At 47.2% G+C, this 27831-nt stretch overlaps 1 protein-coding gene across 1 annotated transcript in view; it reads right to left on the bottom strand.

Moving 5' to 3' along the window:
- Positions 1 to 27831, bottom strand: part of ADAMTS3 (ADAM metallopeptidase with thrombospondin type 1 motif 3) — a 102827-nt gene that overhangs the window by 3358 nt on the left and 71638 nt on the right. Inside the window, exons 5-21 of the mRNA XM_051618777.1 lie at positions 26533 to 26732; positions 21082 to 21165; positions 19906 to 20062; positions 18607 to 18712; positions 17546 to 17689; positions 16314 to 16446; positions 15824 to 15937; positions 14621 to 14766; positions 13953 to 14128; positions 12680 to 12813; positions 11660 to 11783; positions 8225 to 8305; positions 6402 to 6565; positions 5665 to 5830; positions 4786 to 4918; positions 3726 to 3933; positions 2170 to 2287 (exon numbers count right to left, since the gene is read on the bottom strand). Coding sequence (XP_051474737.1) covers positions 2170 to 2287; positions 3726 to 3933; positions 4786 to 4918; positions 5665 to 5830; positions 6402 to 6565; positions 8225 to 8305; positions 11660 to 11783; positions 12680 to 12813; positions 13953 to 14128; positions 14621 to 14766; positions 15824 to 15937; positions 16314 to 16446; positions 17546 to 17689; positions 18607 to 18712; positions 19906 to 20062; positions 21082 to 21165; positions 26533 to 26732 — 2388 coding nt within the window. The remainder of the gene's footprint in view (positions 1 to 2169; positions 2288 to 3725; positions 3934 to 4785; positions 4919 to 5664; positions 5831 to 6401; positions 6566 to 8224; positions 8306 to 11659; positions 11784 to 12679; positions 12814 to 13952; positions 14129 to 14620; positions 14767 to 15823; positions 15938 to 16313; positions 16447 to 17545; positions 17690 to 18606; positions 18713 to 19905; positions 20063 to 21081; positions 21166 to 26532; positions 26733 to 27831) is intronic.

Genomic DNA, 27831 nt, shown 5'->3' with positions numbered 1-27831 from the left:
ACTGATTTTTGTGACAGTGGTTTGTGAGGGTTTCGATTTCATGACTGAAGGTGACAGGACAAAGGTTTGGTTTTGTGCTTATCCAGTAGGCCCTGTAAGCACGATCTTGGAGCTGTGTGCTCACACAACCCCATTTCTTTTATTTGTTTTTTTTTTTTTTCCCCTATTATTTAGCTTAATTCTGCCCAACCTAATCAACAATCTGCTCAGTCTGCACATGCTCGTGTCCTGCTGATGGTGATAGTGAAGGTTCTCCTACTCCCTTCAGGGTAACTAAGAGCAGAAGACACAAGACAGTGCATGGGCTCCCAAGGTCATCTTGAGAAGGTGAAGCTAATTTAGATCAACTAAAAAATGTTCCCACTGGACTTCAGGACTGACACAGCTCCTGCAGGAGGCATCACTGTGACTCGAAGTGCATTGCTTTCTGGCACCATCCCTGTGAGAAATCATGCTGAAAGCTGGTGTTTAAGGACTAGAATGCAAAACAAACCTGCTTGCTTTCTTTTTCATTCTGTACCTTGTGTTGCCAACAGAGACAGTTTTGAGCTGTTAACTTTCAAAAGGCTTTTGGAGGGGCTGTTCTGTAACGGGCTCTTTGGTGGAGCTCATCTATTTGTCTATGGATCACAAAAACCCACTCTTCTCATCTGGCACAGCCACAGAAGGATGACTGCTGCTCAGGTGACTGGTGTGGACCTGCAGGATAAACTCCTGCCTCCTGTTTCCTTCTAATCACAGAGACATATCAAATTGAAGTGAAATACCTATGGGAGGTGTCCTCTTTTTTCCACAGACTCAGCTCCACTGAGGCACGTGGTGGAAGAGCCGGTGTCTCTGCTCCCATACACAGACATTTGTTGTTTCACGAAATGGAAGAGAAATGCTAAGATAGTGCCAAAGAAATCCCACCACCTGTGGCCAGTGTCAGATGTTCTGGCTGGATGCAGCTCTCCATGCCCTTGTAGCTCACATTGTTTTCACAAGCTCAGCTCATGCTCTGGGTTTGTTGCATCAGGGCCAGACAGATCAGCAACCACTTGTTCACTCTTTTTTTGGTTTTGGGATGTGCTGCTTTGTCCTCCCTCTTTAGGAAATGTCCCTGGGGTTTCAGAACCCAACTGGGCTCCCCCTTAATGACAGAAATCCTTCACTCACTGGGGCATGCAAGATAGGGGGGCCTGTTAAACATCCCAAAACGTAAAACCCAGTGAGTATTAACCAAGGTGATTCAACTGCAACTTGCAAAGGGCCTGTGCAAGGGCACCTATTGCTTATACTCCACAGAAGGAGATCACAGGTCTTATAGGTCAGAGGCTCTGAGTATTATGATGGTGGGAGAGCTGTGGTGCTCTCACAGGGAGTAAAAAGATTGTGACCTGCTTAATTCTGAAAGGCAGGAATTTAACACTGGCTGTTCAAGAAAATCCCAACTGATGCTTAAGGTACTGATTCTTTAAGGTGATGCTTAAGGTACAAGATCAAAACACTGGTATCACCAGTGAAAAACAGGATTTTGAATTTGTAGAGTCACAGACAGTGATTTGCTCCACCTAGTGGATACGAGGTTTTGGAACTCTCCATTGCTGCCAGAATCGTGCTCTGCTCCAGTTCTTTCACTGACTGAAGACAAGGAAGAGCACAGACCTGTGGCCAGCAGTTTGATGCACTGTGGGAAAACACACTGCATCTTCTAAGAACTCTTACCCTGTTTTTTCTACCAGCTAGTCATCAGGGCTAGGATTTAAAAAACAAAATCACTCCCAAACCTTCTTGGAGTCACAGACTCCAAGGAAGAAAGGTTTTTGTCTTAAGAAGCTTAAAAAAATCTGTTAAAAACATTCCATGAGAACAATGTAATGAGATCCCCAGGAACCTTATTAATGCCCTGGGGTGCAATTTGTAGATATTATTTTCATTTCCTCAACTGACAGACTTGTATAACTTATCCCGGGATGACTTATCCAAGGAGCACCTACTTTGGATTGACCTTCACCCCTAGAACACATTTTTGCGAGCGCAACTCAAGTCGAAGGAGTCTAAACTCCTCTTTCAGCAGGTCTACAAGCCAACCCCTCTTTCAGCAGGTGTGCAAGCCAGCCCCTGCTGTGCCTGGAGCTGCCACACCAACCCCCCTGCAGGCCAGAAGACCAGGAGAGGTTCTCTTACCGTGGCAGGGAGCCAGTTTGCAAGGCCTGACAGCTTCAGGCTTGTCCCCGGCGCAGCGGTCCCCGGCGCGGCAGGTGATCTGCCGGGTCTCCGTCCCCTCCCCGCAGGTCACTGAGCACTGTGGGACAGACACAACTCAGGATGTTTTCAGCTGGCACAGCAAAAAGTCATGTCTCTCCAACAGCCCCAAGGTCAGGCAACATTTCAGCAACTGGTTTTTGAAAAGCAGAGTTTAGGGAAGGTAGATGTTGCGGAGAAATACGCAGAGGAGGAGGATGGTATTATCCTTGGTTCTGGCTTTCATAGAGCCATAGAGTGGCCATAGAGTGGTGAAGGTTGGAAGGGACCTTCAAGATCATCAGGTTCCAAACTCTCTGCCATGAGCAGGGACACCTCCCACCAGACCAGGCTGCACAAGCCTCATCCAACCTGCCCTTGAACACCTCTAGAGAGGGGGCATCAACAACTTCCCTGGGCAACCTGTTCCAGTGCCTTCCTACCCTCATGGGGAAAAATTTCCTCCTGATGTCTAACCTAAATCTCTCCTCTTTCAGTTTAAAACCATCACCCCTTGTCCTATCACTGCCCTCTCTGATGAAAAGCCCCTCCCCAGCTTTCCTGGAGCCCCTTCAGGCACTGGAAGGTGCTCTAAGGTCTCCCTGGAGCCTTCTCTTCTCCAGGCTGAACACCCCAACTCTCCCAGCCTGTCTCCAGAGCAGAGCTGCTCCAGCCCTCTCATCATCTTTGTGGTCCTTATTTGGACCTTCTTCAACTGCTCCATGTCTTTCCTGTGCTGAGGGCTCCAGAGCTGGACACAGAGGGGTGGGTCTCAGTGTTTCTATAATGTTACATTTATTACTAGGGCATATTAGGAATTTTGCTACTTATTCTACCTGATCTTGACAATGTAACATAAGGAGAACACAAAAGGCAGAGAAGACTCTCTGCTCACTGAATTAGCTGTAAGATTCAGCTGCTTGCTCCTGAGTCATTCTAAAAGCATCAACACTTGCAGGAACTCTGATTCCAAGAGTTCAGGTTATAAGGGCCACCAAGATGACCCAAGGGCTGGAGCAGCTCTGCTCTGGAGACAGGCTGAGAGAGTTGGGGTGTTCAGCCTGGAGAAGAGAAGGCTCCAGGGAGACCTTAGAGCACCTTCCAGTGCCTGAAGGGGCTCCAGGAAAGCTGGGGAGAGGCTTTTCATCAGAGAAGACAGTGACAGCATAAGGGGTGATGGTTTTAAACTGAGGGAGGGGAGATTTAGGTTAGATATTAGGAAGAAATCCTTCACTCTGAGGGTGGGGAGGAACTGGAATGGGTTGCCCAGGGAGGTTATTGATGCCCCATCCCTGGAGGTGTTTAAGGCCAGGTTGGACAAGGTTTTGTGCAACCTGGTCTGGTGGTTCCCTGCTCATGGCAGGGGGGTTGGAACTTCATGATCTTGAAGGTCCCTTCCGACCTTCATGATTCTCTGATAAGAAATGTGACACTTCTGGGGAAGGCAGAACAGCGGGGGTTGTGCAGGGAAAGGAGAAGCTGGAGACGGCGCTTCCTACCTCAGCCCAGGGCCCCACCTTCCAGTGGGCAGGGCAGGGGATGCGGTTGCAGGGCCGGCGGCTCTCGGGGCGGTCCCCGCTGCAGTACTTGGAATGGACCGAGCGGTTGGTGCCCTCGGGGAGGGGCTGGAGGCAGCGCACCGTGCGGAGCTGGTAGCCGGAATTCCCACAGGTCTTTGTGCAGTATTCCCACTCATCTGCTGCCCAGCTGGGAAGTAAAAAAAAAAAGGAGTCAGATGCCATCACCACTTTCACTTGTTATCCACACTGCTGCTAGCCCTTAGCATCCAATGTTTTGCCTCTGCATCATGGAATCACAGACTGGTTTGGGTCGGAAGGGACCTCAAAGATCATCTAGTTCCAACCCCCCTGCATGGGCAGAGACACCTCCCACCAGACCAGGTTGCTCCAAGCCCCATCCAACCTGCCCTTGAACACTTCCAGGGATGGGGCAGCCACAGCCTCCCTGGGCAACCTGGGCCAGGGTCTCACCACCCTCACACTCAAGAATTTCTTCCTGATGTCCAAACTCAATCTCCCTCTTCCAGTTTTAATCCATTCCCCCCTTGTCCTCTCCCTCCCTGCCCTTGTCCCAAGTCCCTCCCCAGCTTTCCTGGAGCCCCTTCAGGCACTGGAAGGTGCTCTAAGGTCTCCCTGGAGCCTTCTCTTCTCCAGGCTGAACAGCCCCAACTCTCTCAGGCTGCCTCCACAGCAGAGCTGCTCCAGCCCCTCTGATCATCCTCGTGGCTTTCCTATGGACTTGCTCCAGGCGCTCCATATGTCCTTATGCTGGGGACTCCAGAACTGGACACAGTACTCCAGTGCCTTACTAACTTCATGGTGAAGAATTTCTTCCTAATATCTAACCTAAATCTCCCCTCTTTATGTGGTTATGCAACCACTCCATATGATCAGTAGCCTCCTTAATCCAGGCAGGAAAACCCATCCGTAGCGCAGGAATTCAAAAGCAGTCAGCATCCTGACAACCCTGGCTAGGGTTAACTCCCACACCTACCCCCGGGGAGCAAATCCCTTCTCTGGTGACATGGGACATACTCACAGAGGCTGGGTGCATTCCTGGAGATTGCACATCCTACGGATGGGCTTTGGCTTTTTGCTGGCTTCACAGAAGCTGCGATGAACCATTTTGTGATCGCTTTTCCTGCGGCATCCGTACTTGGTGTACTGGAACCCTGGGAAATATTCCAGACAAATCAGGAAAACCAGGTCCTCGTATACAACTGTTGGTCTAAGGCCAAGTTTTATGGCCTATTAAATGGCTTTACAAGTATTTAAACATGCTCACAATCTGTTCAGTTGTCAGGCATGCGATTGCTGCACAGAGTTCTGTGGATGCTGCTTGTGACACGACACTGTGACAAGTTGTTAAGGCCAGAAGGGACAGTTACCACCCCTTAATCTCACCTCTGCATTACACACAAATCATGGCACAGGGAACGGGGAAATTACATCCCTAACATCAAGCAGCAGGTCACTGGCTAACCTGGGAAAGAACCCAAGCCTCTTTTTAGCACTCTTGCTCCCAGAACTCATCTCCTGCTCAGCTGCTCTACCTAAGAGTTCAGGTGACTTTGACACTTGCACTCCCCATCCAGCCTTTGCTCAAGAGCAATGTACACATCATCAGTACAAGGAACACTCAGCAGCCTCAACCTCTGAGTCTGTACTTCCAAAGTGGCTTTGGGTACTGAATTTCAACACCTCAAAAGGACTTGTCCTTTCTCAGCTGGAAGTGTGACACCTTGGAATAATCAGGCATTTCAGATATTTTAAGCTTAGGCACCCAAAATGCCAAAGTGCTTTTTTTTTAAAAAAAGGAAGGGCAAGATTTCTAAAGCAGTCACTTTTAGTGACTTTTAATTTTCACTCTGGGGAATTAGTCATTCATTACTAGGAGATGCTACATCCCCCCACTTACCTCCACCACAGGGTTTGGAGCACTGTGACCAACTCTTCAATGCCCACTCAAAAGTGTCTATTTCTTCCTGCAGGACGTTGTTGCTGTTGATGGTGGGCACTGAATCCTCATGGATGATGTACTTGTAGGTCAGGCTGGATCTTGTGTCGTTCTCCCGAGGAATGATCTATTAATAATCACATGTCAAGAGTGGTACAACACCAGAGCTATTATTTAGTCATTTGCAAAGTAAAGAAATCAAGGCCCAGCTCTTAGGGGAAAGATGGAAACGGTTCGTTAACTATCTGGGGGGAAGGTTGGGTTTTTTGTCTTCACAATTAGAACTAACAACAGTAAGATCAACACAGAGCCATTTCAAATGAGAAGTAATTCTAGACTAGCATTTTAAGCTGGCCACGTAGGCCACCACCATCCTAGGAGGAAAGGATGGTGCTGCCACATTTCCTCGGCTAAAGAGCACGGCTGCTCTCACCCATGGTGTGACCTGCAGCACCCTTTTCTGGCCCACGGACAGTGTCCCACTGATGTCTGACAGTGCCATACTGGGCTGCTGGTGGCCACAGCCCTGCTGCACTGACAAGACAGTGGTCTGCAACATGTCACAGCTGGTGAGAAACAGGCTCAGGTCTATCAGCTATCTCCTCAGCACGTGTCTTACCCCAAGTGCTCCGCGCTGGCCACGAGCTCTTCAAAGAGGACAAACCCACCAGCTCCCCACTGCTCAGCAACCAACCTACCAGCACCACCACGGCGTCGTGCAGGGGCCCGTCCGTGTGCAGGGTCTCAATGTCATCTTCAATGTTGTACTCCCACTCCACGCCCAGGTCGATGAAGGAGCGGGATCTGGCCTCCTCCCCCTTCCCGTTCAGGATATAGTGTCCCGTTGCCTGGTTCTTAATTGCTAGAAGGAGTGGAAACAGTGCCAGTCGTGCCTGCCACCACATCCTCAGCAGCCATGGTGGCTTAAGCCATGCCATCTCCAGCTTGACAGGAGATTATTCTAGAAGGTCTTTTGCAAATAAACCCAACACACCAACAAGTGCTGGCCTCCAAATTCCAGTTTCATGAGAGATGCACTGACAGATTGGCTTCCATTTGGTACCTCCTTATGGACATGAATGAGATCTGGATATAGAACTAAAGATCCACTGAAGCACCTCTTCCCATGCTCTGTGCATGTTTCACAGACCAGCTTAGTTCCTCAGAAGCACGGGTAGCAGCAAGGAACTTCAGAATCAATCATCCTTCTCATTTGCATTAAGACCAAAACCAGCATTTCTGGAATGCCAATTCATACAGCAGACACCTCAGGAGACTTTCAGTGCATCTCTTACTGTCCTCAGATTATGAACAGGACAACTTTTTCATGCCATACTAGTTTCTTTTGTGTACCTATGTACATACCATAAAATCAGTAAGCAAAGGGCTGGAGCATTTTAATCCTTGCTTGGTTTTGGGTTCCTGCACCACATCTTAGAAGTCATGTAGTGTGTGGTTTCTTATTCTTATTCTTATTCTTATTCTTATTCTTATTCTTATTCTTATTCTTATTCTTATTCTTATTCCTATCCTTATTCTTTCTCATTCTTATTCTGCTCCAACTAGAGGCCAGTACACTACAGAGATGAAAGATGGACTCTCATTTTTTTCTTTTGTACACCTTCTTCTAATGCACTGTAGAACATGAACAAAAACCAGGCAGGTTTTTAAACCTTGCAAGTTCCCGTGATTGTAGCAATCCAAGTGCAGGGGCTCTGCAGTACCTAATGGGCAGCTCCATGGAGCCACTGGCTGTCCAAGCAAAGCTGCTTTGAAAGTTCTTATCAAGCAGTGCTTCTTCCCAAATGAAGCTCTTTGACCTCAAAAGCCAAGTTTCCTCCTTGAACATTATCACAGTTGAAACAATTTCTTTTTATTTATTCCTTTTTTCCTTTTCTATCCCTACTTCTTTTTAGGAGCTCATCCAGCTCTGCCTGAAGGGTTTACAATCCAGACACTGCCTTAGCACATGAGGGGCTGATTAAAAGGCCTTTGGAAGGTCTCACCCCTGTACTGGGAGTTAAAAATTCCTTAACTGTTAGAAAATACTAAGGAGTAAGATACGAGTTGCTTGACAACAGCATGAACTGTCCTCTGCGAGGAAAATCTGAAATGAAATGGACTGTAAATGTAGCACGAGTTCCCCAATCTTCTTGCCATTAAAATAGCTGTTCCTTACAATTTGCAGCAAGTAAGAATTAAAGATACTGAATTTGCTCCACATGATAGAACATGCAGCTCTTACCCTGGCAGTGCCTGTTGAAATATGAGTGATGACAACCTTTTGTTAGTAAGCATGCAAACTGGGACCAGTTAAGTACTTTGAAGAATTCAAATGGGAAGTAAACGTTTGCTTGCTGAGCTTAGGCTGCCAGGATTCAGTCCCTCCCATGCAATTTTGGATGCAGGTCTTTACCCCCAACACTTCAATGTGGTTATCTCATTTCTCAGGTTCCTTGGCATGACTGCCCCGTGCTGCTCAGCATGCCTGAAAGCCAAACCTGAGGAGAGAAACACTTACCAAGAAAGTGAGGAGAAGCCTCGTCTTCTTGGACAAACACATGTCGAGCACCAGGAGGGATGTCAAACATCTTAAGGTACCCTTTGGCATGTGTAGTAGTCAATGGAGAAAGCAGGGATGGAAAGAAAAGTAATAGCCATGGTTAGGAGCGCACTGCATGATCCAGCTTCTTGGAGAAGAGGGCATCCATCACCAACTGAGAGCAGTGTCAGAAAGAAACGGAGTAAAGAGCTTTGTAACAGGTTGGACAGCACCTCCTGGTGTTTCTTCTCTTTCAGGGGAGAGAAGAGAAACCAGTTACAAATCCATCTGTCACTTGACTAGCTACACTGCTACCAGCCATATCAATCAGCAGTTCAGGCAAAACTATGTTTCCTATGTTCCTCAGCACAGCAGGGGAAAACACAACTCTTCCTGATTATTTTCCCCAATTCACTCTTTAGCCAGGCTTGTGGTTACTTGCTGTCATGTTAAGGTCTGAAGTGTGTCTGCTTCCTTCTGAGACACCAAAGACTGGAGAAAGGTGGACACAGCACAGTGCAATGTCACTGCACATCAGAAAAGGTTTGTCTGTGTGCAAGTTCACCCAAACTATTGGCAGCTGTGAATGTAAAATGCACCAATTAAACTGCTTCTGCTGAAGCCATGGGGCTGAATTCAACTCTCCAGAGCTAAATGCACAAAGAAAATTACTCTTATTTTAAAGTTCAGTTATTGATCAGTACAAGCCACAGGGAATTAGATAAGTATTGTCATTAGGAAGACTAAAATCCCTCTTAGGGACTGTCCACAGGAACTGCTGCATTGGGTTTTAAACAAGAGCATCATCAGCACTCTGAGTGCAGGGCTTACTCGTATTTCTATTGTTTACTTTAACACCTGCAGATGTAATGATGATAAATCTCTTCTTGAAGAGCTGAGTAAGTGTCTCTCTGTTTTGTACTCAGTTGTGCCATCTTCCTGAGCAACCCAGCCCTGCTATAACAGCAATGCAGACATGCCCAGAACTTTGTTCTTTGGGCACTACAAGCACAAAAGGGAGCATTTCAGTAATTCTGTTTCATCCTGGGGGAGCTGGACTGATGGGTGCATGGGGAGCTGCAGGCACCTGACACACTGCAGCTCCCGGCAAGACCTGAGTGAAGAAAAAGAGCAGCACTGGATATGTGAAACCATGGCCCTGGCTGGCGAGTGCCTGCACACCCAGTCCTTGCCCACTTTCTCATGGAAAGCCCTTAGAGCATAGGAAACATGAAGCTTTTGCCTGATTTGGAGATACCTATTGGTGCCAGGGTGGAGAGGAGACCTGCAGCAAGCCCTCTCCAGTTGCCATGGATGCCTCTCTCTCTCTGCAAGCACTCAGAACTTACCCAGTGTGTTTCTAGACTTCTTTGTTTCAGAAAGGGAAAGACTGCGAGCTCCTTTGGGCAAGGAAAAGGCTCCTCTCGACTGCCCTTAAACAGAACATCTGCCATGAGCACTGAGGGAGCCAAGGCCTGGGATTTCATTGACTACATTTGTGAGCCAGATGGTCTGTACAGGGGGCGAGTATCAATTAGGGTCCCTGTTCAAAGGCTCATCAGGCCAAATCAGACACATCCAGCACATTTTCACAGTCAATGAAAGTCAGGCCAGTGAAAAGTCAGGTGGGTGATTTTAAGGTGGATACTTGCAGATTTCATTTTCCAGAAACTTGAATTCTTTTTGGCACCTCTTGCTTAAATGTTTTCCTGTTGGAAGAGTTCAATTTGTCTTTTTAATGACTAGACTGCCAGAGTTACTGTCAAACAATAAACATTTCATAAACACTTCTATCACTTCCATCAACACTTGCAGACAGGTGACCCATCAGCAGCAGTCTCTCCTGCACTTTCTCCTCACATGGTCTGTCACTTGGCCTTGCTGTGCTCCCCAGGCACTGCAAACACTGAGCAAACATTCACCTGTCCTCACCCTGCTGGGTAACACCCAGGGTCTCAGGGCCCAATGGGGAGAAAAGCTGAGCCAGAAGGTGGTGGGGTCAGTAGCACGTTTTGGCCTGGGCTTAAGTCCCTTAAGCAGAAAGTCCATTACTCTCAAAAGTCTGACTGATTCTTGCATTATTCTGTCTCCAATCCATCAGCCTCCAGGGAACCATCCCTTCCAAAAAAGGCTCTCTACTGTGATTTGATAATTACAAACAGTAAACTTTTCCAGTTTGTTTGTAATCATTAATATTTTCAGCAGAATATTTTATGTCTTTCATTTCCAGCCAGACATTAACTTCTCCTTTCCGAAGTTCAGTTTGCCTGCTCGCTGTCCAAATCTAGACACTAATGCTGCAGTCAAGCTTGCTTCATGGCAGCAATTACCAGCCTCTGAACTGCTAATGCAGATATTTACATTCTCTGACCCTTGGCCTTTCTCTGCTTCATCTTAAAACACTTATTTCAGACAGATATTCCTGACATGACTGCTCCCACTCAGGCAGGAGATGCACTTCCCTGAGCAGCCTCCCCAAACTGAAAAAAAAGGCAACACAGGGAAGCCTTAAAATATAAAAGTCACAGCAAAATGTACAGGGCAATACTGCCCTGGCTCAACAAATAACTGACAAAACAGAAATTTCTGCAGAAGTTCAAGGAGACGTTGAATTATTTTTTACATGAACTGTGTTGCAAAATACCTCTGGGTGAAGTCCGAAAATTTTAAGCAGGTCATTCTCAGTTCTGAGCTAGCAGAATGCTCTCCTCTGTCCCCAGTCACACAACTTGAAGGGTGTAAGACAGACATGAGGATTTCTGCCAGAACACTTTTAGATGTGACTCTGAATTTGGCTGAATTTAGTTTTGTTTACTTGACTAAGGGGCTGCAATTTCTGACAAGGCACCATAAAAAAACAATTTGACATGAGCATGTCGAGGCTCATTTGATATGCCCAGAAATTCAGACTTCCATTTGAAACTCCTGAGTTTAGGTTTGAGAGGACAAACCTGTGAAAAGCTTAATCTCTTTAATGAGAGAAAACATGTTTCCTTTAGTCCTTCTATGGAGAGGCTTGTTGCCCTCGGTGTCAGGCAAAGCATCTCCACTCCCTCTGCATTTCTCTGTGCAAAGAATGGTTTGTTTTGTTTAGCACAACTCAGTGTATCCCTACTTAGCACCAAGGTTGTCTGGCCAGGCTTTAGCCACCACCAAGCAGCACTAAACATGGTGAGCACTGCTCGATCCACTCAACTGATCCAGCTGTCTCCTAACAGGCCCTTCCAAGGACATGAACAGCACCCTGCTTTCAAGAGGTCATGTCTTTACCACTTGTTCTGCACTCCAGCTTACGACTTGTGTTTTGCTAACTTAAAGGAGGTGGCACTTCTGATGGTTCTGCAGAAGCAGCTGGTAGGACAGAAACACCAGAGACAAGAGAAACCAGACCCAGATGCACAAGGTGATTCCTACCGAGCTTCTTGGGAGTGCGGGTAAAGGTTCCCTTCACGGTTCGGCAATGGGAGTTGTCCCCCCCACAGACACCACATTTATCTTCCACCTTGTTGGAGCCAATTTCCTTGTCACAGCCCACTTTCTGCAGAAGGAAGAGCAAAAAAAAAAAACAAAAGAAGAGAAGGCTCTGTCATTGCTTGTTGGTTTTAGTTACAATGGGAAGGCATCACAAAAATAATGTGCGGAGGAAATCACCTCCCAACACTCATATCTTTTATTTAAACACAAATTACTTGCAAACCTGGTGTGGGATAATGGTTTTCATGTGAAAAATAGGAAGTGATTCTTGGTTTATATTCACTGTACTTCAAGACTAAGAAAGATGGGAAAGTCAGAAAAATAGAGACAATTCTTTTCAGACACAGAATCACAGAATCGTCATGGTTGGAAAGGACCTCTGAGATCACCCAGTCCAACCATCAGCACAAACAGCAAAACAACAACAAAAAACCCCACACAAACACAAACAATCACATACACTTAACCAACCCCCCCCCCACCCCGCAACCTTGGACACTAAAACATGCTCTGAAATGCCTCATCTACATGTTTCTTGAAGATCTCCAAGGATGGTGACTCAACCACCTCCCTGGGCAGGCCGTTCCAGGGCCTGACCAGTCTTTCAGTAGAGAAATTCTTCCCCTATCCAATCTAAACCTTCCCTGCTGCAACTTCAGGCCATTCCCTCTGATCCTGTCATTATTTACTTGGGAGAAAAGAACTAAAACATGAAACTAAACACAAATCAGACAAATGAACCAACCAGCTGAAGAGAAGCAGAGTGTTTCCATGGGACAGGCATGTGCCCCCGCTCTAATTTCATTGAAATCTGCAGGGATGATGAGGACTATGATGCTGCAAATCATTTAGGAACATCTGCAAAGTCTGTCTCTGGTCAGTTGGCTGTTCTGACTGGTTCTGAGCAGGGTTGCTGTGGAACACAGCACAGCTCAGACTGGCTGGGCAGCTGCCACTCACCACGCACTCTCCGCGGACACAAATGCTGTAGGGATCTTTATAGGAGCAGCGAGTCCCATCGTGTGCCAGCTGCTTCATGTAAGCCACATCTCCAGTTTCTTTGGATTGGCAGTAGAGGTGACATCTCTTGTTAGCTGTGTGGCAAGGACAGAGAAGTCACTGTATAAATTATAAGCAACCCAGATGTGCTTCAGAAAGACAGAAGGCATGACCAGAACATGGCACAGATGGAAAGGACCTTTACCAGACAGCTGGGGGGGGGATAAAGGAACAATTCTGCTTCTCTGTGGGTTATGTGTCTATCATTTGGAGCTGTTCTCACAGGTATCAGTTCCCTTCCAAAGAGGCTCCTAGGATTGGGTTCTCAGCCATTCTGAAAGCAGCTTTCACTCCCATCCTGTTGGAATGGGGCTGAGTTTACAAAATCACAGGGATGCATTGAAACGAGTCTGTGAGATGATGGTGCTAAAGCCAGGTGAGAAGCACAGAGAGTCTGGGTCTCTTACTCCCTTTATCCTCTTTTGAAAACGCCAGCTGAACATGTGTTTCCTGGTTAGTTTCTGAATCAGACTCAGCCATCCCTGTACCCAGTTACACAGAGATAGACCTCAGGAGATACCTGAGGAAGAAATGCCAGCAGCTCAGCAGCACCTTTCAGTGAACTAGGAACTTGCCTTTGTGCTTGAAGCTGTCCTTGGCCCTCAAGGCAATTACTGGGTTAGATTAATGTTAGACAGACTCAGGCCGAGGCAGGTGGATCTATAAAAGAGTGGGCAAATACTAAGAAGGACTTCTCAAGTCACACCTTTAGAAAAACACTGTTCATACTTTCAGTAGCTGCCATCAAACATTGGCCCTTTTCACTCAGGTGGATAAAAAGGAGAGAGGGCAGGAAGGGTTGTCCATGACCCAGCCAGCAGCTTTCCACATGCTGCCCCAACAGCAGAGAGCCAGAGCTCAACAGTGCCGTGCACTACACGCTCTTGAGCACCCACCAACTCTTCCAGCAGGAGCTGAGAGCCTCAAGCCTCTTGTTACATCATGTTCTCACTAAGAGGAGAATGAAAGTCAAGGGAAGCCCCAAGGAAGGCTTGGGGAAACTTGCTACCTGTTCCTTCCTGCTGGGGCCAATCGTTTTCCCTGCTTTTTAGTCTCCCCTGCACTCGCTCACACCCTGAGTGTTTCTGGTCTCTGCACAACTGATCAACAAGACCCCCACAAACTCTGGGAGGCTGCAGGACCCAGGTGTAGAAAGGCAAATCACAGAACTTACAGTCAGGGTGCTCATAGGGCAGCCAGTGGTGCTTGCTGCTCTGGTACTCAAAGTGGGAATTGCGTTGCTGACATTGTTGCGCCCTGAAGTCCTCAAAGTGCTTCGGACACTCCTCTGTATTGCAGAGCTGAAACTCAAAATTGACACCGGCACAATCTTCACCTCCATTAACGGGCCTGCCAAGAGAAGAACACTCCAGAGATTCTAAACCCCTCTCTTCTGTCTTACGTGAAGTTTCTGTTAGAAGAGACAACCCTGCACTTGGGAAGGGGCAGGAATGGGGCCAGAGCAGTCATGCTGCACAGGGACACACCTGCAGTGCAGCCTCTGGGCTGGCCCAGGGGACATCAGGGCCAATGCTAAAATGCAGCAGTGACACCTGTGCACAGACATGCTGCCTCTCCTGGGTTTGCAAGTAGAGATTCAGTTTCTCCTGCAGCTTGCTGAGCTTGCACCCCAAGTACTCCTCACTCTCTGACACCTCAGCTAAATCCTTGGGATGGTTTTCCTCTAGAAATACTTGGGCTTTTACAAATGATCCTGGCTCCCTGCAAAAAAGCCATGTTCCAAGGGGCTGGGACACAAGATGGATTTTGGCAGACTCCATCCAAAATGCAAGTGACATTTCAACGGGTAACAACTTCCTGTTGACTGGCACCCCCACCTACATGGGATTGTTGCACTGGCGTGTTCGAAAGCGAACTCCCGTCCCACAGGTCCGTGAGCAGGAGCCAAACTTTGTCCAGGGTCCCCAGTTGCCATCCTGCTTCAGCTGGTTGGAGTTCTTCCACATGCAGTGACCTTTGTAGCACCACTGAGAGGAAGTGGGCAAGGAGAACAGGGGAGAACAGAAAGAGAACTCACACCAAACGGATCATCACAGTGCAATTCAAGAAATAGAGAGCTCGTGGGCTGAGAAGGGATATTTTGCAGAACAGGCTGCAAGCAGAGACTTCCCTGGGGACAATGGGGTGAGGGTCTATGGGCCCAAGAGCACCCGACCCCCCTGAAGGCAGTCTGCTCTGTGCCTGAGCTGGCAGCACAGCTGAACCTGACCCTGAACCCCTCCATGAAGCCCAACACATTCCACCCTCCTCTTCACTTAACTTACATAAGTCTCTGTTTCATCTGAGTCTGAGTTGCTGCCACCTTTTTGAAGGAATGTTGATGTTCTCAATATTAGCAGGATAAAGGTTTTGCTGAGGATTAGCTCATCTTTTTCTTTTTTTTTTTTAACCCTCATACTGGCCAAATATCACACTTATGCAAATAGGCTGGCACAGAGGGCTCGTCACTGGGCAGGGTGCTGCTCTGCTGCTGGCTACAAGTGGCTGTCCAGTATCTCAAAATACACGGCATTTGCTAAACAAACATTTGAGCATAATTTTATAATTAAAAATTAATTAGGACATATATTATTGGGGGTATTAACATGGAAAAAGAAAGAGCTACTCCTAAGCCTCCACAAAGGTTTAGCCACAGGACGTCTGGACCACAAGCGCTAAGAAGCTGTCCCACAGTAACGGCACTATCTGCCCCCTGGATTCCTCAAGATGCTTCATGGACACCTTGCAGATGGGACAAGAATCCAAAAAAACACCACAGAAAGGCCACAGAAGAGCCTGAGAACGTGTTACACCTCAACTGGGGTTTCTAGGTCTGAAATTCACTCTGTACTACTACAGCAAACCTGGTCCAGTTGGCAGAAGAGCTCAGTGGGAAAGCACCGCTCCCCTCTTCTCCCTTCCTCCAGCTCCATCCAGGGGACACTGGGCAACTCCCTGTTCTCCTCTGTGCCCTCCAGCCCACATGAACACGACTGCTCTTTGTTTGGTTTGTCAGTACAAACACAGCAAAACCACAAGACTCACTTTCCCAGGGGCACATTCTGTCCCGTCGAGTGGAGGTCCTTTCTTAGTCTTGCAGAAATAGGGGTTATCTGGGTGGCTGCACCACAACTGCTTGCACGGGTCAAAGGTTCGGAACTGGAATGCAGAACATTTGTGAGATGAAACTCAACGTTAGATGATTTATACTTTTCAGATAAGGATTCAAGCCACCCACTCAATTCATCTCATACACATGACTACCAGGAAGTATCTTCAGGAAGAAAAGGGCAGTGAAGAAAGGAAAGGATTCCCTGCATCCCCCAGCCCTGAGCTGGTGAGAAGAGGAAAGAAGGAGATATTAAACCACTTGGCTGGGTGTCACCCCTAAACACCCCCCGCCTCTTTAGAGAGCTGTTTCAACTACTGCTCTTCGCTGAGGAGGAAAGGTGGATTTTGCAGCTCTTCAGTAAGGCCTGATCCCAACCAGCCTGAACAAAGGTGGGTCTGTGCAAAGGGGCTGCCTGGGACGTACCGCTGTGCACATTTTGTAGCCGACGCCGAAATCAAAGCGGCACTGCTCGTCCATGGAATAATTGATGCCTGGCAGGTCAGGAAGCTTGGGCCAATCGTGCTCAAAAGGGTCATCAAGAAGACAGTCATAAGAGCTGCGGAAAGACACAGGGGGAAAACAAAAAAAAGATCACCAGAAGATCAGCCAGATCAAAGTACTTGGTTCTTAGCAAGGCAAAACTCCCTTTCTCCAACCTGTCTTCTGTCCTGTTGACGTCGTTATTGCCACCCCAAGCACGGACAGTCCCATCTGCAGGAATATTGCCTGGTGCAACGTGGCAGAGCATTGGATGGGAAGATCTTACAGCAAAATCCCTGCATGTGCCGGAGGCATCTTCAGCCTTTCCCTGGCAAAGCCATAGGTGTGAAATTGGCACTTTGCTTTCCTGTCACTCCCACTCTCGGTGCCAAAGGGCAACATCTCCACGTGCTTTGACCTGGTCCTAATGTAAGGCCTACCAGAAAGCCCACTGTAGTCACAGGGGGATTTGGCACTGACTTTATGGTGCTTTGAAACACAACAGTGGTCTGAGAACAGGCTTCCTTACCTGACATCTGCTGTATTCATGGGGATGAAGCCCTGCCTAAGCAAAGGGCAAGAGTAAGGGTTGCTTTCTTTTCACTGCTGTGTAACTCTGATGTCTAAAATAGCCATGTTGGCTGCTCCTCCTGCACTGGGATACTTCACTTTGAGCTCCAAGGTCTCCATCAGTTACTATTTTATGCTTTATGTTACAAACAGGGCTTCTTCTGTAGAAGATGTGGGTCAACTCATGGTTTCATTCAGCTTTGACTGGCAAACCCAGCTGTTTGCAATGGAAGAGGAAGCCTGAGTAAGAACTGGATGAAGAGCTATATACATGGAGAGAGATCAGGAGCAGGAGGAGAGAGATCTGTTCTACTTCTCACCCTAATCCAGACACAAGCACGCATACTGCCTTCTCTCTTCCACACCTTTTGGTGTGGAAAAGGGCTTCACCCTGCCAATTTCACAGCTTAACTCCTGGAGAAATCAAAACCCTAGGGAATACACCAGCTGACACAAAACCTACCAGAGAGACTGCCTGCCATGCTCCCCCCGAGGACGCCATGGGCGTGGAGCACAGCCCTCCGTGAGGAAGCACTGCTCCTGGTTGGTGGCTTTTCTATTACAGACCTGAGGGGAAAAGGAGTAGGGGTGCTGATGGGCCTTACTGTATGTATCTTTTGAGCTCCTGGCCACTGCATCTGGACCAGTGGTAGCGGTGAAAGGCAGCCTGGACCAAGGGGGCCATCACGCTCCCCATCGCTGTCTCATCCCCACATCTGTTCCCTTGCCCGTCGTGCTCCATCCCCAGCCTGTAACAAAGAACCAGCATCAGAGCCCAGGCAGCTTCTGCTCTTCAACTGGTACAACAACTGTAAAGAAAACAGCTGCTTATGCACATCTCACTATGCAAAAGGAAATTGTTCTTTGCATTCTACAGATACCACCTGCATTTCAAACTGATCTTCTTGGATGGCAAAAACATAAGGACTCTCTGCCTACTCAACGCCAGGAATGACCTAAGTAGATGATGAGGATTTCCTGTGCTTTGCATTAAGGAAAACAGCAATTCTGCTCATTAGGGAGCAGTACATTCAGACAGTGAATTGTTCATGCTTGTATACTCATTTATCATGAGCACCTATTTAAACATAGAGCTAACAGTTATCATGTTGCATCTCCAAAGAGGACATTACAGCTCCAAGAGTGCACCTGGTGCAGCTTAATATGCAAGTGACCTGGTCATCTCCAGTTGGGCTGGGTTCCTCCCAGGGAGCTGCACAAGTAGCCTGCTCTACTTAAGGAAGACAAAAATCACATCCTCAGGGTTTGACATTAATTCATCCAGACAGCTAACAGAGATCTTTGCTTCATCAGTTACTCCCAACTCAACATTCTTGAAGAGGTGCCCAATCTAACACATCAGCACTTTCCGTCCATGAGAAGGAAGAAGTTCAGGATGCTTGACAAGCTACTGTCTCCACTGCCTAACCCTTCCAGGCTTCTTACTCCTCTTCCTCACCCTCAACAAAACAAGTTCCCCCTCTCTCTTCCCCTTCCCTTCTTCCCCCCCTTACCTCTTCATAGCTTAACCCACTAATGCATTCCAAGGGGATGGAAATAAAGTTAGGAGAGCATCCATACAGCCATTTAAATCAAGCCACTCAAAGCAAGCAGGAGATGCAGCACCATATTTTGTTGGCAATCTGACTGTAAAAGTTGCACTTACACGTGACCGGTTTCGTGAGCAACAACAAAAGCTGATGAAAACCCATCCTCATGGTTGAGAGTACAGCTTCTGACTGGGTGACACATGCCAGTGACAGGAGCATATCCTATGGAGAGAAATCATGTCTGAATCTTTCACCCATTACATTTATTTTAAACAAGACCCCCCCCATAAACTTACTAGCCAAGAAGAACCTAGGATTCTCTTCCTTTGATTGTCAATTTTTCCTCTGTCTTTGCAATTGCTGCCAAACATAGTAAAAGGATCCATTCCACAGGCATCTGTGTTCCTTCAGGCACTTAAGACTTCTACCACCCAAATGCACAAGATCCCCATTCAATTAAAAAGCAGAGCTGGCATTTCTTGCATGTCTTCATATTAGCACCTTCATCTACATCCTGCCTGCTGCCTAGTGCCTGTCTTCTCCTCAGGAAAAGCTAAAAGCTTTCTGAGGACAGAGAAGTCTGCTTAACATCTTAACCCAACCAGTTTCACTCCAGGCATGTCAGCCCAGACCTGAAGGAGAACCCAGACCTTTATCTTCCCCTGAGAGGTGAAGGGAACCTGGTGGTACCAAACACAAATCTCTAAGACTTTGACCAGCCAGCCAAAACACAGTCTCACCCAGACTCTTCTTTATCTGCACTGCCATAAATCACACTTTGTGAATTTACTTCCCCTTAGTAGTTCTTTGAGTCAGAAACATTAAGGTAAGTATGGAAGGAGCTGGCACACTATCTAGAAAAAGAAATCTACAGCGAACAACCAAAAAAAGTGAAAGTGAAGTTGAATGCAAAGGGTGTTGAGTGTTCCAAGTAACCCCTTCACACCCACACGAACACTTGGTGTTTGAAGAAAGTAAATGGCTATTTACTTGCATCTCAGAAATAGACCTGTAATCTGCTACAGCTAGATAGAAATGGCAAGGACTGCTGTGGTGAGGGCTACTTGCTTTTTAAAAAGCAGGCAAAATGAAAGGGAGGAAGTACTTTCTCTCCACAACAGAGAAAAGACTACATGCTCAGGCTGTCGACGTGGGCCTTCCCAAAGCCAGGACAGGGAACTGAGTGTTACGATGAGTGCACATGCTTTCCCCCACAGGACCAGGTTTCAATACCCCTTTAAAACTGAACACTCCCCTCAGTATCTGCTGTGCAAAGGCCTATGGTGCTTATTGCTGTGAGATCCCGTTGTCATATGATCCCATAACAAAGCCATTTCCAATTGTTCCTCTTCTCTGGCAGCGCCAGCCAAGAAACACCAAGTCCAGACAGTTTTGCTCCAGCTCAGCTGCATTACCTTGCATACCAGCGGGCCCAAAATCTTGCCTGGTTAAGAAGATGGCATGGTCGTGGTGCTCAGAGTGACTGGGGTCCGATTTCTGCTGCTGATACGCCCAGCGGCAAACGTTCTCCAAGCTCCTCGAGGGATTCCCCCTTTCAATCAAGCTGATGGACTGAAAGAGCAACACATTAGACTCAGGAGCTCCCCAAGGCAGGAAGTTCAGACAAGTTCTTATTTTCTGGGAGCACCAACCAGGTCCCCATGTCTCTCTTGCACATCCTCTATGAGAACAGCTTCCTCACTGTGTGCAGCCTGTGGTGTGCCGGAGGAACACACAACTTGATGGTCAGATGGAATCAGGGCATTTTAATCTCTTTTCTTGGAACCTGCTGGGCTGCCAGGCAGCAGCATGACTCAGTTGAGTCCAACTGGCATGTAGTGACACACACAGCCTGCGTGGGGGAAATGAATACACAAACACAGGGACAATGCCTCCACTGCTGCCAAACACTGCAGTGCAGTGCTGATGAACATAGATTAAACAGCTGCTTCTCTGAGACTTTTGCTGCAGCAAAGCTCAGCACAAGCTCAGTAGATTTCATTCCAAGACAAGCATCAGACTGACCTTTTGGCTTGCCCAAATTCACTGACCCAAACAAACAGATATGATCTTTATCAAACCCGAAGCAGCATGACTGTTTTCCTCTCATCATGAACAACTTCACAAGCATCTGTTTCAAAGCTCTCTGAGTGTGTTTTACCAGCAAAATCCACGTACTGTTACAAGTGCAGGGTACTAAGTGGAGGGGTGTGCTGTGACCCAGAACAAGAAAAGGAGACAGTTACACTAGCAGACTGCTTGGAGGGGTTGTGCCAGCAAGTTGTGTTGGGCAACCCAGACAATGGCTTCTACTCAATTGATTTAATTCCCAGTGGACTCCAAAGGGCAAGAATTCTGGCTGCAAGCCTGAGTGGGCTGAGCCAGTCCTGTGCCAGGGTCACAAAAGGGACACTTGTGGTCAGCCTCAGGAATGAGGGCACAAGCACATTTAGCACGTGCCAAGGAGGGAAAGCAGCTCTCTGGAACTTGCTGTGCAGGAGATTTCTGTTTCCACAGCCCTTCATGTGAACCACATGGACTAGGCCAACCAAGAAGCTGAGGGTGGAGAAGTTGTTGAGAGGTTTGCTGACCTTTGCATACCCCAACATGATCATCCGGACCAGCACCACGTTGATATGAACACCCAGGGATTCGTCGTGGTAAATTTCATTCACCTGAGAAAAACAAGGAAAAAGTTACAAAGGGGACTTTTAAGGCCACAGATATGTCACTTCAAGTGCTCATACCACGACAGACTTCTCAGAAGAGGATTCGGGTCTCCAACCATTGCCATGCAGTGAGAAACGTAGATGACACTTCCCACCATCAGGTGCCCCCTCACACAGACCTTTCTGAAGCACGTGTCAGGGCTCCTCTCCAGTTTAACAGCCTTTAGATCAGGGCTGACAGAAAAGGTGACTGGGGAAAAGCCAGACTTCCGAGTCCAAACCCTGCCAATACTTCTCTGAAGGCTTCATCTCACTCCACTGATAAACATAACGAGGGAGATGAGGTTATTCCTGCAAGCAAGGTCACAGCAGCGTGTCCGAGTTCACTGAGGGATTCAAAAGCTGCCAGAGTTTGCTTCAACAGCAGATCAGCCCATCACCATCCACCCCAGGTGGCCACTCCAACCGTGGCTGAACTCCAGGTTCTCTTCCTTTTTGTTCCATTCCCCATTTGTCTCACTTCAATCCGTTTATCCACATGGGATGAGCAGTTGAGTGGGGAGAGCAAGCGAGTATATTTTTGTTCATTTTGTAACAGATTCTGCTGTCAGGAGCTCTCACTCAAGGAAACGTGCTGTTAACTTCAGCAGGGATTTGCCCTTGGAAAACACTTGAGGATTTAACTTAAAGCCATTTTTTCATGCTGAAGTTCCAGACTGGGGAGGCAGAATATTGAGACAACTACATGAGCTCCATTTCTGCACACACGTAGGCAACGTGTTTAGCTTTAAAGACACGAACAGCACTCGAGATTCTAAATGAATCTTAAAAATTGTGGGCAAAGTGTTTCCAAATCCCACAAGTGCTTTGGAAATTGTCATCTGAAAGCTGTAAAGTCAACAGCACTGCCAGAGCCATAAATGCTGCAGCATCCCTCACAAGGCAACGGTATCTCCAAACAGGCTGGATTTCTGCATGTCCCTGTGTCCTGTTCAAAAATACAACATGTCACGTTTCCGTGATCTGGGAAGACTTTCTACATGAAACACAAGTGCTGGCCTGAGAAAACCCCCAGCAGAGGTAACACTGCAGCTCCACTCCTCAACCGAACAACTGACATATTTCATGGGGGGTTTTGTTTGGATGAATTTTAGATATATTTTTTTAGAAGCACCTCATACTGCTGCCCTACTTTTAGAGAGAAACTAGAATTATGTGGTCACTTTTGTGCTAAAAAGAGTAGTTGTGGAAGTGAAGTAAAAAAAAAAACCCAGAATTATGCAGATGGGTCAAAAATTAATCTTCTTGTGCCTGGGAAGGTGAGAAATGTCCTGCCATCAGAGTAAAAAATTAGGGGGTTAAAACATCTGCACATCATGAATGAAGTTACTCATCCCCCTAAAACCAAAATAAATATTATATTATGGGTAATTGGTGAGAAAGAAATACCACTGTTCAGAGGCTGGTATATTTGAGCAGGATTTAGAGGTGGCTTTTTTTTTTTTTTAGTTAGGCTAAACAGAACTTCCCCCTTCCCCTTCAGGGAAAAAGGTGATTCTGAGTTGCCCAGACTGTGGGACCTGGCACAATGATTTTAGGTTTTTAAGAACATACCAGACTGTCAGCACAACAGTTTCACAAGGAAGGAGCAGGTAACTCAGACTGCCCACCTTGTAAAGCAATTATTCCAAAGCTCAGTGATCCCTCTCATATTTTCTCCCCATCCATGCAATAGCATTGCTCCTAGAAAGGTCTGCCTCAGGAAAAACAGTCACCATTTCCCTTGTGCCAAGATATAAGTAGCTTCCCAGGAGGGACTTTCCTAGAGGCAAAAAGTACCCTGGAATTGACCTTAAGATTCAAGTCTTCTTCAAAACTTCTCCACAATGTCTTTTTTTCTCAATTCTCTGCAGATTGCTTTGGAAGGCTCCAGTGCAGGATTCCCACAGGGAACAAGTCTTGTGATGGAAACACAGGGCACTTTGGAAGCCTGGAACCTCACTGCAAGGACACAAATCTGAAAAAAAGTGCTGAAAAAGTGAGTGCAGACTGTAGCACCTCCAGACTGCTGGAACTGCCATTGCTGAAATCTTGAGAGGAAGGACTGGAGAGTGACAAAAGCATCCCTTCTAGAAGGGGTGACAACCTTTCCTGTAGTCACCTACAGCTTCTGCAGGCAGTGGTGTTCCAGCTTGCTCAGGCTCTGTAATGACAGCTACTCCCAGGAGATGGAGCCACAGACATTTCAGAAAGCATGGAAGAGTTTTGGGACAGCACATCAGCTCTGCTGTTTACAAAGGTTCATGTTTTTACGACTAAAAAGACAATATTCTGATACTATCTTTACTGAAGACCTATTGTTGATGTTCATGAGGTATATGGTAAAAATAAAACAATTCTCTGCAAGGTCTGCATCAAGAATATTTTGTCACTCACATGAATTAAAAACTTTTGATCTCCAACTTCCTGGATTCAGAAGCTAACTTGCTTCCACACCTGCCAAAACTGCCTTCACTCCTATTTCCCATCCCTCAGAAACACAAATGACTGCAGCTCAGCACAGGCACAAGTCACTGCTCAGGGAAAGCAGCATCTCTGAAATGCTGCTAGCAAGAATGGTCCAGCAGATCTGCATGGCAAGATGTCCCAGATTCCCTGCCTCCCTCTCTCCTTTCCACGTGGCTGATCTGAGTTCTCTCCTTTATCTGAGGTAGTAACTATCAGACAAGTGACCAGGTTAGAGACTAGAGAAGTCAAGCCAACTAAAACTGTTATTCAGAAAGTAGGTGATACCCACGAACCTGCAATGTTGAGTGGACAGGGATCACCAAAAAAGGAATTCTGGCCAAAGCAAGTTGAAACTGGAGAATGAATGATGCATGGAAGGAACTACCACTTTACTGGCTAATTGTGGTTTATTCTCAAGAGAAAAAAAAAAAAAAGAGAGGTAGAAATACTGCCAAGTCCAAACCTGCTTAGAATCCCTCAGCATCACCTGCTGCTTTCTGTGTATATCTTTCTGATCTGTTACTTTAATCCAGGGAAGCTTTGTCTGAAGTAACCACACGAGGGAGTAACAAATGTCACTGCCTAATGCAGGAGACCTGTAATTTCAGATCTAACACCATAGTGCTGAAAACATCAGGCTTTTCTGAAGTGTCCAGTTCAGAAAGGAAGTGTGCCAGCTACTCCTGGCTGAAAGTGATGATGAATGTCTCCTTGTTCTGTCTTTGGTTAGTTGAAACACAAAAGTGTTCTGCACTGAACACAGCACCTTCAAGATCCTCTCTCTTAGGGAGAGGTTTCTCTTCGATAGCACAGAGGAGAGCAAGGCCATGCTAGGAGGAGAGACAGCAGCACACAGAATGGCCCTGGGGCCTAACCAGGAGGGGGACACAAGTGGGTGGGGAAGGAGGGTCAGGCTTTCTCTTTCCTACTGAGAATTCCTTTAGCTTGGAGAAGTGGAGACTGAGGGGTGACCTCATCCATGTTTACAAATATGTTAAGAGGGAGTGTCAGGAGGATGGAGCCAGGCTTTGTTCAGTGATGTCCAGTGATAGGACAAGGGGCAATGGGTGCAAACTGGAACATGGGAGGTTCCATGTAAATATCAGAAAAAACTTCTTCCCTGTGAGAGTGACAGAGCCCTGGGACAGGCTGCCCAGAGAGGTTGTGTCTCCTTCACTGGAGACATTCAAAACCTGCCTGGACACGTTCCTGTGTGATGTGCTCTGAGTGACCCTGCTCTGGCAGGGGGTTTGGACTGGATGATCTTTCGAGGTTCCTTCCAACCCCTAAGATTCTGTGATTCTACTGCACCCCATTTCCCACTCCTCTGCCAGCTTTCATTTTACATGCTGTCCTGCAGGTTCTCTGAGGGATGCTCCACTGGGATTGGGAATGGTGCTAGCACTATGGCAGCAGTTGGGAGATGGAGGCTGCAACTTCCTGATGTGCTCCTGGTAAAGGTAAGAGTGATTCTGTCACCCCAAGGAATTCAGTGAAACTGCCTGCAATGGACAGGCCACTGAGCTGCCCAAAATAACTTCAGGGCAATGACATTGTCTCCTGTGGGTGATTTTAGCCCTCAGCCCTCCTGGAAGGCAGACTGCCAGTGCCTTTGGCAGGTCATGCTGTGAGGGAACAGGAAAGCTTCACCTAAAAGCTAGGGACCATGCTAGATTATATTGCTTTGGGCTTAGATGAGGCCATATTTGGCTTCTGATTTCCAACACTGACCCTTACCAGAAAGTAAGCACAGGGAAGCATCTCCAGTATTTCTTCAGCTGAAACTGAACCTCCAGGCCTGGAGCTCCCAATGGCCTGGCCGTGCAGTGCTGGGTTCCCAGCTCTGGCACTGAGAGCAGGGAAGTTGTGCCAGCATGGCACAGTGCCCAGGATAACCAGTCTTGGCACAGGGTTGAATGAAGGTCACTTCATACTGCTTTTCTGCACTTGAGCAAAGCATTTGTACTTTTGAAGCTACTCTGGAACTACCTTGCAGATAATGCACTACATGGTGGCCAAACTGCCCTTCACATGGGCAAAAATCCCCAGGAATGCTCCTAACATCCATCATAAATTCTTCCTCATCTAGAGCCTCCCGTTTTTTATGACGAGTAAAACATACACGTTTAGATATGCAAGGCTCAGTTCTTGGACTTTACACCACTAGACCCCAACCCAAACCTGAACCAGAAGTCAGGCTCACATCTGCCAGGCAAATTCAGCTGTGTTTGCAGCAGCATCAACAGACTGGACTGTGACAGCTGCAGTCCCAGGGGCTCGTGATCTTCTAGGAACAAGCAAAGACTTGCTCATGGGCTTTCTGATTCCCTCAAGCCTAAAAAAAAAAAAGAAGCTTCTACTAACAACAAAGATACTAGCTGCATATTCATGGCCATGAAAGCCTTGCTGTTGATTCCCTCCTGTCTCAGAGGAATCTCTGTTCCTTTGCACTTTCTATATAAATACAGATGCCACATTAACAAAGAAACAGTTATTATTTCTAGAAGGGTTGCTTTCTTTCTAAGAGAACATTCTGAATGTTGATTCTTTACCCAGGTTTTCCTTCACAACTGTGTTTCAGGAGATGCTAGAAATTATTAGGAATGGATCAAGTTAACATTTTTGCCCACTGTTTTTCAACCCAAGTTCTTGGAATTGCCCGAGAATGCAGCCTGGAAAACTACTGCAAAAAAGGTCAATCAAAGGAGCATCTTGACAAGAGAGAACAGCATCCAACTGCAGGCAAAATAATCCTGCTTGCACCAAGCACGGTCTCCTAGATGCTCCTGCAAAAGCCTGCCAAGGCCTTTCACATCCTGGGAGAAGCGGCGCAGCACAAACCAGGACACTAGGGAAGCTACTCACGATGTTCATGAGGGTGAGGAGGTAGTTTTGGACGTGTTCTTTGCCGTGGAATCGCACGACAGAGTCATCCACACCCAGCAGCACCTCGATGTTGTAGTCGTCGTCCCCCGCGTGCCGGCGGCGCCTCAGGGTGTCGTTCAGCTGCTGCTCCACGCTGCCGCGCAGGGAGCTCAGCCCTCCCAGGCCATCAAGAAGAGACCCTGCAAGAAAGAGAAAGACATCAGCCTCTACTCCACTTCCACTTGAGAAACATCCTCCTGCACCAGATCCTCCCCCTGCAGAGTCCCCGGTTCTTCGGATGAAATAAATCAGGAACTCTGAAAAGATCATTCCAGTGGTGCAGGGGTGGGGGAAATCACCAGATACCCAATGAAGAAAATGCACGCAACCATATGGTTCTGTGATTGATCAAACAGCTCTTAATCCAAGTTTAATATTCACACCGAAGGAGATTCAGGCCAAACACTTCACTGCCCAAGCCAGAGTTTCCCACTTCCTCTTTCTGCAGCACATCAGGCATGGGCTCTAGAGTGCCTCAGCATCCACTGGGCATGTTGTGCAATGCTTAACTTGTGCCTGCAGGGCTCAGAAGCAAGGTGGTCAGCCCCAATTCATACTGAGAGGATCTCAAATACCAGTGTTGTCTGTTTCCTCCTCATACCTTGTCAGTGGAACAGCTAAGCTAGAATTTCTGACTTGTTTGTCATTCATTGTTTACGAAGCAGGTGTTGGAAAATCCTCTCCTTTGAGCATCACAGGACACTTGAAGAGTCCCTTGAAGACATGGGTCAAGAGGCAGAGTTCAGATGGACAATTCTGAATTGGCTTTAAAGGGGATGCACTCAATAGCCTGTATCTGCAACAACTCAAGATACTTCTTCCACTTAGGACAGTAAAAAGGTGACAGCTGGAGGTTACTTAGTTCTTCCTAAGTCTGAGCCAGCTCACCAAGGGGCTCTAAGTGACAAATCACAGTGAGGAGGAACATCTCACTGTGTAAACCACTAGCTGCGTATTGTGGTCCTCACTAGGAACTGGGCTGTTCTGGGAGCATCCCCCTTCCACCACTCTTCCATTTAGGAGAAAGAGACAATAGAGCCCCTAAATCCACAGGGATCTCCCTGCTCTGTGAGTCCAACAAAAGCAAACAGTGTCCAAAGGATGAAAAGGAGAGGCTGGTACTGCCTTCCATTTCTGTTCACTCATATAATGACAGGGCATTTTCCCACATGAGGGCACAGCTTTCAAGCCCTTCTTCTTCTGCACTGGAGCTGAAGAAAGCCAGGGTTGCAGGTACAC

The sequence above is a fragment of the Apus apus genome, chromosome 4, assembly GCF_020740795.1.
Source record: "Apus apus isolate bApuApu2 chromosome 4, bApuApu2.pri.cur, whole genome shotgun sequence".
NCBI lineage: Eukaryota > Metazoa > Chordata > Aves > Apodiformes > Apodidae > Apus > Apus apus.
This window is presented reverse-complemented; position numbering and strand designations above follow the sequence as displayed.